Source organism: Camelus bactrianus, chromosome 11 (genome assembly GCF_048773025.1).
Source record: "Camelus bactrianus isolate YW-2024 breed Bactrian camel chromosome 11, ASM4877302v1, whole genome shotgun sequence".
Taxonomy (NCBI): domain Eukaryota; kingdom Metazoa; phylum Chordata; class Mammalia; order Artiodactyla; family Camelidae; genus Camelus; species Camelus bactrianus.
The window spans coordinates 42,117,881-42,131,142 of record NC_133549.1 but is presented as its reverse complement, the minus strand read 5'-3'; the positions used below and the strand labels follow the sequence as shown (position 1 = coordinate 42,131,142).

The 13,262-nt window shown below is 37.6% G+C and overlaps 1 protein-coding gene across 3 annotated transcripts in view; it reads left to right on the top strand.

The window, feature by feature from the left end:
• The first annotated feature begins 1,342 nt into the window (after positions 1-1,342).
• The window catches only part of ABCC2 (ATP binding cassette subfamily C member 2), a 59,927-nt gene continuing 48,007 nt past the window's right edge, over positions 1,343-13,262 (top strand). Inside the window, exons 1-3 of one of the 3 annotated variants that reach the window (XM_074373781.1) lie at positions 1,343-1,734; positions 4,510-4,691; positions 6,722-6,895. In XM_074373781.1, coding sequence (XP_074229882.1) covers positions 4,659-4,691; positions 6,722-6,895 — 207 coding nt within the window. In that variant the 5' untranslated portion in view covers positions 1,343-1,734; positions 4,510-4,658. Of the gene's footprint in view, positions 1,735-4,362; positions 4,692-6,721; positions 6,896-13,262 lie in introns of those variants that run through there. The other 2 variants (XM_010971059.3, XM_010971058.3) reach the window with 2 other exon arrangements.

Genomic DNA, 13,262 nt, shown 5'->3' with positions numbered 1-13,262 from the left:
CAGTGCACCTTGAAGGGACTCAGGATGGGAAAGAACAGGATACTGGCCCTAGATAGCAAAGGTGCATATCAAAGGAATGATTTCAAGGAGCCCAGATCTTGCATCTTCCTGTACAAAGAAAGCACTAAATTCACTAACTTGGGGTGTCTGGTTTTCTTTAATTAACAGTAATCTTTTGACGTTCCAACTACCTGGTTTTTGTTATATATACCTCCTATATACCCTGGTTACTCTCTTACCTCTTCAGAGCAGTCCCTCAGAGCTATGTGGGAGGCTGCCTCCTAGGCTTGAAGTCCTTAGAATTTCCACCGAATAAAACATAATTCTCAACTTTTAGGGTGTGCTTTTTTTTTTCAGTTGACAGCAAAAAGACATATTCGGATCCCTTGGAGGAATATCATTACAGTGATTCTGAGTCATTTCATGGTTTCCTTTTGAATCTGGCAGGGAACTGTAATACTGGCATTGTTTTTCAATCAATTTTTTAAAAGAATAAAACTTGCTTAGAGTTTGGCAATGTATAAACCTTAATTTATGTAATGGAGCCTCATTTTAAAAATTTTAATTTCCTAAATTTTAATAACATAGTTTTTTTCTCTCTCTAGCCTTATTTAAAGAGTCCTGAAGGGACCTAAATTGGATTTCTGTGTTAATTTAGAAACTTTAGTGTGCTAATCAAAGAAAGCTGACACCTGTATGCTAGTGATTTTTGTTCCTTTCTGTTTTAAGTCCACTTAAATATTGTCCTTTATTAGAGTCAAAAGTTCCTGTATATTTTTGTCATCCCTGGCACAGGAATTCCACTTAACAGATATTGACAACTAATGGGTAGACATGAAAAAAGCTAGAGGTTTAGAGGGAAGAGAAAGGCTCTGAGCCTTAGAATTACACATTGGTGTTCATCCAATATACACAATGTATTCTTACTCTGATCAGAAGCACATGATAATAAGAACAGTCTCAAACATAGTTATAAATGCCAGGAAATGTAACTATGCAGGACCCGATGGGACCTTCCTGGGACAGACCCCTCCCCCATATCCTCTGCTTTAGCTCCTCTCTGAAGTACCTAGATAGTAGTATCTGATTCACATTTCCTGAGTTGTTTTACAGATGCTAAAATCATCACCAAATGGAAGAAATTAACTACTTGATGATCATGAGCACGTAGCCCCCAGACCTACTGGCGCCTAAGGATTGATAACCTTCTGACACCGCCCTGTTACCTCAACATCAGCCAATCAGAGAATTGTGCACAAGCTGATCACTTACCCTGGGAAGCCCCTCCCTCACCTTGCCTTTAAAAATGCCTTCCCGAAACCCATCGGCACGTTTTGAGTACTGGCTGCCCTGGACTCCTTGCTTGCCCCCAGCAATAAATGCTGCACTTTCCTTTACCACCACCTCATGTCAGTAGGTTGGCTTTACTGTGCATGAGTGAGCAGACCCAATTTGATTCAGTAACAGCAATATTAGAGTTATGAAAGACAAAAAAATTCAAGGCTAAAAAAACCCAAATTTCCTGTTGTCTGCCACCTGCCACAGAATGGATTCCTGTTGAACGCTACCTGATGGAAATCACCACCAGTGAATGGTGAGACAGCCAAAATCCCACATCACTGATGCCAGAGGGGAAGAATAATTTGATAAATGCAACTCTGAAAAACGTTTCGGCTGGTGAGAGCCAAAAAGCTCCATCGCTACCTGTACCACTCACCAGAAGAGTCAGGGAAGGTGAGCTGTGGACCTGTGGGATCTGGGTAAGCTGGAATGAGATTCACCTTGAGGCTGTGTACTTGTTTTGATTCTGATGGTAGGACCCAGCTGAGAAAATCTTGGTTAAAGCTCTCTGGGTTGTTTACCCTCGTTGCTGCTCCTTGCTTTCTGTTTTCTTGGGAGACCTCCTTCAGCCCCGCTGCCTCCCTTGGCTGTTCCGAGGATGATTGGGGTTGTCTCACTCTCTGTGAAGGTGTAATTGCATTGGAGGGATTTCTCTCAGCTCTTTCGCCTCTGCCCTAACTTTCTGTAGGTGAAAGCTTAGAATGCCAGGTGTTTACTCTCAGCTCTCCTAACTGCCTCCTCCCATTTTGTCGTACTGTTTTTAGCATTTAGTAAGTCCAGTGTGGCAAAGAGTTGGGGTTAGTGCAGTCTGTTTCTGGGGCTCCTCTAAATTATAATGCTAGCCCCACACATGGCCTGGAAAAGTTCGTTAGAATATAGACTGGTTTCTCCTGAACCCCCCTTATGGTATATTTTTCCTCCTTGCTCCCAGGCAGAGATGAAATCTTCTGTGCCTCTCTCCTGTCTTGTAAAGGTCTTGTCATTTCTGGAGTTTAGTTGGCAAACTTTTTCTTTAAAGGATCAAAATAGTAAATATTTTGGGCTTTGGGGGCAAGAGGCAAAACTGAGAAATTCTTATTGAAATTCTGTTCATGCTGAATAGTCTTTTTCACACTTTATAGTTAAAAATGTGAAAACCATTCTTAGCTCCAGGGCCAGACAAAAACAAGTCAATTTGGATTTGGCCTACAAGACAAACCAAGCTGTCATTTGGTTCGTTTAGATTTCTTTGTATCCTCACCGTGGATTTTTAAAAATCTATAATTACATCATCTTTCCAGCTTGATTCTGTTGGTATGGTTAGAGGTCTGTGCCAAAGTCACTATACTGATGTCATTCCTTTATCTGATCCTGGATCTTACTTCATACCAAGGCCTAAATCATTTTACGCTGCTATAGACACATAGAAAAGTGTGGAAGTTCATCTTATGGTTATCTTATGAGAAGATAACTAAAGGAATGTCTAAATAAAACTTATATTCCTTTCAGATATTAATAATCCAGAACATATCCACCTGTACTAGTGGTAAATATTTTTATCATTTGTGAATTTGAGGTAACCAAAGGTATAGTTAACCTTTGGCCAGACATTAAAATATACATTAAATTATATGGTATATATACATTAAAGTATGCATTACTTTCTTGTTTTGTTAATTAATCTCTGTAGATACAGTCTGTATATACCACAGAACGAAGAGTGTTTTTTTGTGTTAACAACTAAAATGGTACCACATGATCCTCCAAATGATGGTGTTTACACTTTAATATGTTGGCAAGCATGTCCAGCTGCTGTTATTTTAGGGTACACTGCTTTTATTTTATTTTACTTTATTTTTATAACAGAGGTACCAGATTGAACCCAGGACCTCATGCATGCTAAGCATGTGCTCTACTACTAAGCTATACCCGCCCCTCAATGTGCCCTGATTTTAAAAGAAAAACTAAGGAGGGTGGAGGTGGTTGTCTAATGGGTATAGATGAAAAAGTTTGCAAGATGAAAAAGTTCTGGAGATTGTGCACAACAGTGTGACTGTACTTAACATTACTGAACAGTACACTTAAAAATGGTTAGGATGGTAAATTTTACATTACAGGTTTTTTTTTTACCACACTACAAATAATTTGCTTTAAAAATATTATTACAAAAATAATAGCTGACAATTATGGAAACATCAGAAAATACAGACAAGCAAAAAGGACAATAAAATGGTCCACAGTCCTGTCGACTGAAATAAAATCACACAACCTAAAAGTTGAGAGTTACATTTTATTCGGTGGACATTTCTGAGGACTCAAAGCCCTTCAAGCCCAGGATGACAGCCTCCTAGATCACTCAGAGGGACTGCTCCCAAGAGGTAGGGGAGAAGCCAGAATATATAGGAGTTTTACAGCAAAGACCAGGTAGTTGGAACATTAAAAAGAAAACCAGACATCTCAAGTTAAAGAATTTAGCACTTTTCTATGTATGACAAGGAGCGAAGGTCTGGGCTCATTGAAATCATTCCTTTGACAGGCACCTAGCTATCTAAGGCCAGTATCCTGTCCTTTCATATTCTGAGTCCTCTCAGTATGGCTGCAGAGACCGGCCTCCCTTCTTGTGTGCATCCTGAGTTGGCCAATGACTTGATGGCTTCGGCATTCTTTGTTTACTGATATGGCTTACAGTATTTTTTCGTTCACAATCCTAACAGCTAAATTAACATTTTATTGCATAAATGCGTAAATTACATATACATAGGTAGGTTCACATTGGATATGCTATTTTAAGCTCTGACTGATTCAAACAAAGTTTACACTATTTTTAACCATATTTTAAATTCTAGTTCTTAATTAAAAATGTAAAGAAGTAGGATATTTCACATTTCTATAAACTCTAAGGCCTGAAAGCAGAAGTAAAATGGCATGTTTAGGAGTACAAGCCCTCCCCAGTGATGCTTCTCTTTTTAGGTCAGGTGTCCTCAGGAGCCGGAAAGGCTGGCAACAGCTGGCTCTACTGACATCTTTCAGGGGCTTCTTTTAAATATCTACACATCAGCAGAAGTTTCTGGTATTTTGGGAATTAGTGCGTCTGCCTGTCCTCGGGGCTCTTCAGTCACATATCTATCCACTGGGATGATGTAAATACACATCTCAGCAAGGTTAATGATTAAACTGTTGGGATGAAAGGTCAGAAGACCCGCCTTTGTTGGAACATCAGGACATCAGAATGGGAGATAACACATTGCTACTTGCCTTCCACCTTCTTTGAGGGAAAGAGTGAGTAAGAAACAACACAGTCATACAGGAGTCTTCATTCCAGAAGTGATCCAGGAATCATGCTGGAAAAGTTCTGCAACTCTACTTTTTGGGTAAGAAATTACACTTGTCCTCACTGACTCTTCTCAGACTCAGAATACGTATTAGATGAGCCTAGAATAACAAACAGAAAAATTAGATGTGCAGTTGGTCTAATACTCAGTTTTTTGTTTTTTGTTTTTTTTTTTAAGAAAAGTCATCATATCTCCAGAGGATATTTTATGTGGGAGAGATAATATATTTATTCTCTAACATATGTTTAATTTGTGTCCCAGACTTTCTTCTTAGATTAGCTAACTGAAAAACTGCCTGCTCTAAAGAGAAATAGGGGAAAGGCTTCCAGTTTCATCAGTGTTATGAGGGGAAATTATATAGTTTGTGGAGGATGGAGGAAGAAGAGAAGGTCCATGGTTGAGTCTTGTTGAGATATATTGATGTCGAAATGATACTGATATGTTCTAGAGTATCTGGCAATTAGTAATAAAAATACGGACTAGAAGTTGAGGCTAGGGATGCAAATTTGGGCATAAAGAGAACTGGGACAATGTTTGAACCATCAGAGCAGAGAATTTCAAGACCGGGTAAGCAAGAGTACCAGGTGGTTTAGTGGAATAGAAATTTAGTGATTTTTGAGAAAGTGTGATCTGAAGACTCTTGGCATCAGCATCAGAATCACCTAGAGAGCTTGTTAAAATAGTTTAACTGTCTTAGGTAATTCTTTTGCATTCTGAAGTTAGATAATTTAGATAAGAAGTTCAGGCGGCATTTCCCATCCTGGAAAGAACCTGGGCCTCAAGGCCGAGGCACGTATACCACAGGAAGGTGGGGCTTAAGATTGCCACAGGATCTCGCCAGGCCGCCTTCTGAGAATTCTCTCTGAGAATCATCTGACAGATCATCTTGGTCAGGGCACCTCAATCTTTAAGAGTATGTGCAAACAGCTGTACAAAGCAAAATATATTTATTTGTAAGAAAAGAGAAATATACCTCCACATGACTCAGATATAAGAACTGGTGCCCCAACCTTCACCTCACAAGACACTTCTATTTTTGCAGAATGCAAAGACTGGGAGAAAACTTGATGAGAATAAGCGTTCCTCCAGTGTGCCATTGCTGCTCCCATCCCTAAGGCCCTTGAGTTCTGACAGAAGCCCTCAGGGCCATAGGAGATTAATTATTGGAGTATGACTAAGCATTTTTGAGCATTAAGCTCAAAACTAAGCATGAAGCCTATCTGTTTGAATGTCTGCCAGTGAGTTCAATCAGTGCTAGAAGCTAGAAAAAGAAGTTTTTATAACTCAGGGGTATTCTCCCCTTTGGGTCGGTCCTCTTCCCACAACTTGAGGAATGGTCCCTCTTCTTGCCACAACTTGGTAAATGTGGTGTTGAAGTTTACTCAGAATAGTTGTTGGAGAAATTCACTTAGAATCACTGAAAGAAAGGTTTTTAGAGATTGGACTGGCCAGAAAAGTCACTAAATGTTATTAAATGGCAACTTTGTATCAGTGGAGTTGAATAGTTAAATGGTCATGTTGTTGAGTCCAAACTTGTTCTGCTCACAGCACGACAGGCCAATAAATCCGGAGATGAGGTGTTGGGGCAAGGAACAGCGACTTTATTCGGAAAGCTGGCAGACCAAGAGGATGGCAGACTAACATCTTGGAGAACCATCCTGCTCTAGTCAGAATACAGGGTCCTTTTATACAAAAAAATGAGGGAGGGGATGTAGTTGATTGTTGTAATCTTGCTGCAGGCATTCTTTGTTCTTGCAGCCATCCCTGTGGGCTAGGTCATGGTGTCCCTGTAAACCTCCAACAAAACAAAGGTTATTCTCTACTACAGTCAGGCTGAATATGGATATAGAACTGAGTTGGGGTGGGGGGTGGGTAATAGCTCAGTGGTAGAGCACATGCTTAGCTTGCACAGGGTCCTGGGTATAATCCCCAGTACCTCCATTAAAAACAAAAAACAAAACTGTGTTATAATTGTTTAGAAGCAACGGTAGGGGTGAGAGTAGGCAGAGGCTGCTTTCCTCTCTTCAAAAATGTGTGTATCCAACAACCATTTTGTTTTGGTCTTCCAGAATTCCTCATTCCTAGATAGCCCAGAGGTGGACCTGCCACTTTGTTTTGAGCAAACTGTTCTGGTGTGGATTCCCTTGGGCTTCCTCTGGCTCCTGGCCCCTTGGCAGCTACTCCATGTATATCGCTCCAGGACCAAGAGATCTTCTATAACCAAACTCTACCTTGCTAAGCAGGTATGGGAACTCTGTTATTTTCCTAACTAATTTCGTGATGCACAATAGAGACATTTTTTTAGTAGTTAAAGTGTCTTCTTCCATTTCTTGAATCTGCTTTCCCAGGTGCTGTTGTCTCAAGAAGAGCCATGCTCTCAATGTCCCTGTCTCTACCTGCCCTATGCCTCATTGGTCCCTTGCCATATTTCTTAGTTAAGATTACTTTGATTTTTGCATAAGAATAATGACTGTTACATTTTATGGATATTGGACTCCTGAAACACCAATGATGAGTAATCAGTCAGTCAAGTAGTTGTTTTTTCAGCAGTTGAGGAGCAAACACTGGATTATCTATCTTTAAGCTGTTATAATAAATCAGGAGACTATAATTCAGTTGGCATCTACCACGAGGTAAAAATTAACTATATATTGTGTCCTCTGCACCATTCAGGCAATCCAAACATTATCTCCCAAAACTTGCCTCTGAAATAGGGTTTCCATTTTCCCAAAGTCTTCTATGAGTTGAGGATGATCATCACAGTAGAGGAAGGAAGGGTGAGTGCTCAAGGTGACATGCCTGAGTAGAGAAATAATGGAAAGGACAGGGGCTGCGGGATAAAGCCCAGGAGGAATAAAGGTAGGAGCCCCTCAGCCAGCTGCACTGATTAATGCAGAGAAGGTCTTACGGGAACTGAAAGATTCTCAGTTGAGGTTGTAAAAGCTACCTCTTAAAATCTACCATCTGCTTCTTTTCACAAGGCTTTTTTCTGTTTGTCCTGATCATTAAACAGAGCTTTAGAAAGGTAAATTACTGTTCTATGGGCATACAGACCAACGACTCCAGGTTACTGCAGTCTTAAAAGAAGGAAGGAATTTGGCCAAAGGAAGTTGGATTTACACTGACACCCTGAGGTGGAGTGGCGGTGGGTTTTGTCTGCTCTGAATAGGAAAACAGCAGTCTCTGAGAGTCCGGAGCTGAGTCATTGTCTCCTTTGTTGACCTGAGTGCCCAGCACAGGGCCAAGCACTCAGTACCCATTTGTTGAATGTTAGTATTAAATGCACTCCAGGTATTGGGATTGAATCAAGAATATGTTAGACCCTGAACCTTGGACAGCATGCTTCAGTACCCTTAGGGATGAGATAGAGCTTTGGGTTAGAGTCAGTCAATTAAGAGGTCGTCTATCATTTTCTGCTTCCAAGAAAAGGTTGGGTAATGAGTAAATCAGTGTCTTGTTTCTTTCATAATTATTACTTAACTTTAAAAAAAAAGCTTCATTGAGAAATAATTCACGTGCTATACAATTTCACCCTTTTAAATACAATTTTTAAAATATTTTCATATGTGCAACCATCACCACAGTGAATTTTGTTCCTTCAAAAAGAAACCTTTTATCTGTCAACCCCTGTCTCCCCCTCTCCCCCAGCCCTAAGCAACCAGTAATCCACTTTGTGTCTCCATAGTTTCCCTATTCTAGACATTCCATACAAATGGGACCATGTAATATGTGATCTTTTGTGATTGGTTTCTTTTACTTAGAGTAAGGTTTTCAAGGTTCATCCATGTTGTTCAAGTTTCATCCATAATATTCCATTGTATGGACATATCAGTATTTTGTTTAACTTTTATAAACACAAGTCTCTATAGATAAAAGGAAAAGCAACATAATTTGCTTCCCCTCCCCCCTATAGCTAATAATCATTCACCCTTGCTCAACTAATAATCCACTCATCCTTGCTCATAGTTTCAGGAGCTTCATTTATAATTTATACTTTTTTTGGTCCTCCACCTTGAGAGTGACAGGCCCAGATTAGCTTCCTCTTAAAAATTTCAAAATAATTGGTTTCTTCTCTGGAAGAATTAGAAGCATAATTCCTCACAAAGTAACAGTTCACTTCTTCTATGAGAACCTTCTAGGCTCACTCCTCAACTTGACTTCATTTCTCCACCTCCTGTTCTACCTGCCTTTGGGCTGTTTGTTCCTCTCTGACTCTCTTGAACTGTCATTGTTGTTTGGTCATTAGTGCAGGGTTTACCTCATCTGGATTAAGTCAATTTGCTTGACTAAGCTGGTAAGAGACTCTACCAGTTTGTTCAAAGGTGCACCCTTACTGAAAGGACCCTGTGCACAGTTGGTAATTGAATGCATTGAATTAAAAAATAAATGAATGAACGAGCTCATATTTAGTCCCAGGGGAACAAAAGAATTTTGTTCTGAACGTTGTCGACATGCTGAGGTCAGATGTGTAGCAAAAATGGGCTTAGTGTTGTGAGCCAGTGAGATGTGGTAATCAGCTTCAAGTGTTTGTAGAAAAATATCTAGAAGATTGCCTAACTTGTTCTGAAAAGTTTCAGACAGCAAGATCAAGGTAAGCAGTATTGGTTGTTTCTGGAGACCCAATTTTAGCCCAACATACAGAAGAATTTTTTCGTAATAATATCTCTTATAATAAAATGGACTGCTGGGGGATATAGTTCCTGAAAATATTGGAACTAAAGTTAGACATTTGTCTGCCAGGGAGTTGGTAGAAATAGGCACCCTCTGTAAAGGGTAGAATGTTCAACCAGAGCGCATTCATAAAGCACTGAGAAAAGGAGGACTGTGCGGAGATGGAAAGATATTAACTATGGCCAAACCACTCTTTCTTTTTTAATACCAATGAGATTGTGTCTCCTTAGGAAGTTGACTTTAGTAAACTCCATGTGTGCTTGCATCTCCTCCAGTGAATCAGAGATTAAGGGCAAAGACTAAGGGTCTGGTAATCATTAGACAACCGCAATATTTCCCTGACCCTGATTAGAAAAGCCTGCATGTGTTTCTGATTATAAAAACAATGCATGATTATTGTAGAAAGTTTGTCTACTCTATGGAAATAGGAAAAAAATGAAATCCATTGATAATTTTATCAGTATGATAAAAGTACTCCCATTAACATTTTGAGATGTTTCCTTGTGTTCTCTTTAAAAAAAAAAAAATGAAAAGAAAACATCTTTTTTCACCCCTCTACTTTCTGGTCCTGTTCTTTAGAGGCCTCCATTTAAAATTATTTTGATGGTTAACTCCATATCTGCAAATAATGTGTTTAGACCTATATTTCTTGATCCATCAACTTAAAAAAAGACCTATTTCTGTCCTCTATGAAAGACAAGGAATTTAGCTCATTGACCCAACTACCTAGCTTCCTTTTCCTCTCTTCCTCTTTCTCTTAGTCTTTTAATTTTGTATGATTATTTTCTGTTCTTCTGTAGGTTACCTTTTGTACCTAAAAAAGTCTGCCATCAGTTTTATACTCTACACTCTTCCTTCCTTTTTTCCTTCTTTCTTCCTTAATTGACATACAACATTGTATAAGTTGAAGTATACAATTCGACAATGTGTTGATTTGATACACTATATATTGCAATACGATTACCACCATACCTTTAGCTAACAGTTCTGCCATGTCACATAATTATTATTATATTTATTTTATTTTTATGAGATATATAATGTTATATGTTAATTATAAGTTTAAGGTATGCAATACGTGTTATTTGATACATTTACATATTGCTATATGATTACCACCATAATACTAGCTAATGCCCCTATATGCAATTTCCTTTTTTTTGTGGGTGTCAATTTCTGATGTACAGCATAATGTTTCAGTCATACATATACATGTATATACTTGTTTTCATATTCTTTTTCATTATCGATTTCTACAAGATATTAAATATAATTCCCTGTGCTGTACAATAGGCACTTGTGTATCTATTTTACATATAGTAGTTAGTGTCTGCAAATCTCAAACTCACAATTTATCTCTTCCCACTCACCTTCCCTTGCTGATAACCATAAGTTTGTTTTCTATGTCTGTGAGTCTGTTTCTGTTTTGTAAATAAGTTCACTTGTGTCATTTTTTTTCATATTCTATGCATAAGTGATATCATATGGTATTTTTCTTTCTTTTTCTGGCTTACTTCACTTAGTATGACAATCTCCAGGTCCATCCATATTGCTGCAAATGGCATTATTTTATTCTTTTTTATGGCTGAGTAGTAGTCCATATACCACAACTTCTTTATCTAGTCATCTGTTGATGGACATTTAGATTGTTTCCATGTCTTGGCTATTGTATATAGTGATGCTGTGAGCATTAGGGTGCATGTATCTTTTTGAATTAGAGTTTCCTTTGGCTATATGCCCAAGCATGGGATTGCTGGATCATATGGTAAGTCTATTTTTAGTTTTTTAAGGATCTCCATTCTGTTTTCTGTAATGGCTGCACCAAACTGTATTCCCATCAACTGTGTAGGAGGGTTACATTTTCTTCTTACCCTCTCCAGCATTTATATCGTTTGTGGACTTTTGAATGATGGCCATTCTGACTGGTGTGAGGTGATACCTCATTGTAGTTTTTTGATTTGCATTTCTCTGATAATTAGTGATATTGAGCATTTTTTCATGTACCTATTGGCTATTTGTATGCCTTCATTGGAGAAATGTCCATTTAGATCTGCGCATTTTTGGATTGGGTTGTTTAGGTGGTTTTTGTTTGTTTGTTTGTTTTTTGTTTTTTGCTTCTTTGTTTGTTATTAAGTTATATGAGCTGTTTGTATATTCTGGAAATTAAGCTTTTGTCAGTTGCATCATTTGCAAATGTTTTCTCTCATTCCTTAAGTTGTTGTTTTGTTTTGCTTATGGTTTCCTTTGCTGTGCAAAAGCTTACAAGTTTAATTAGGCCCCATTTGTTAATTTTTGCTTTTTTTTCTATTGCCTGGGTAGACTGTCTTAGGAGAATGTTGCTGAGATTTATGTTGTAAAATGTTTTGCCTTCTAGATTTATAGTGTCTGGTCTTATGTTTAAATCTTTAAGCCATTTTGAGTTTATTTTTGTATATGGTGTGAAGGAGTGTTCTAACTTCATTGATTTACAGTTTTCCCAACACCACTTGTTGAAGAGATTGTCTTTTCTCCATTGTATATTCTTGCCTCTTTCGTCAAAGCTTAATTGACTGTAGGTGTGTGGGTTTATTTCTGGGCTCTCTAGTCTGTTCCATTGATCCATATGTCTGTTTTTATGCCAATATAATACTGTTTTGATTACTGTAGCTCTGTAGTATTGTCTAAAGTCTACAAGGGTTATTCCCCTAGCTTTGTTCTTTTTCTTCTGTATTACTTTGGCAGTTCTGGGTTTTTTGTGCGAGACTCAGAATTTAGGATAAATTTTTAGGCTTATTTGTTCTAGTTCTGTGGAAAAATGTCCTGAGTAATTTGATAGGGATCACATTAAATTTGTAAATTGCTTTGGGTAGTATGGCCATTTTAACAATATTAATTCTTCCAATCTAAGAGCATGGGATATCTTTTTATTTCTTTAAATCATCTTTAATTATCATTTCTTATTTTGTGTGAGAACACAAGATCTAGTCTCTTAGCAAATTTAAGTATGTAACAGTATTTTGACTATTATCACAATGACAAACTTGTAGTTACAATATAAGTTCTGGAGACTAAATGAGATTTTTTCAGTTTATAGTCTTTCTTTTAAATTAAAGGTATAATTCACATATAACGTTATATTAATTTCAGTACATAACATAATTATTTGAAATGATCACTATAATAAGTCCAGTTAACATTCATCATCATACATAGTTACACATTTTTTGTGTATGATGAGAACTTTCAATATCTACTTTCTTAGCAACTTTCAAATAGACAGTACAGTATTGTTATCTATAGTCACCTTGCGGTACATTATGTCCTCATCTTGACGCCCCTTTGTGTAAGACAAGAGAATTAGTGCCCTCACATTTCTTGGAGAACAGCCTCAAATTAAATTTTCATAGACAACAATAGTAAAGTCTCTAGGTCCTTGCTTTCTGAAAATGTTGATCTAGAAATGGAATGTTAGGTTCAAAAAAAATTTTTTTTTAACTCTGAAGATGTTGCTGTGTTGTTCCCCCAAATCCTGTGTTACCAAGTTAGAATTCTTTTCATTCTTTGTTATCCTCTCTTGAAGCTTTTATCCTTTTTCCTTGATGTCCTGAAATTTCATGAGGGTTTTTATATTTTTCATTCAATGAGTTCTTTTTTTCATTCAATGGGTTCTACACTTTCAACCTAAAGACTCATATCTTTCTTATCTGCATAATACATACATTTTTATGTATTATTATTTTCATTTCCTTTCCTCTAAGTTTGAAATTCCATATCTCCAGAACTTCTTTTAGATAGATGTTGGACTCTGAACTGATCATCCTTCTCAACTTTTTAGAATTTCTTTTTCTCTTTTCCCCTATGTTCTGAGAGAGTTTCTTAATTTTTTTCTTTTAATCATCCTAAAGAGCCTTTATTTTAGCAATAATGGATTTGATACCTAAGAATTCATCTTAATTTCTG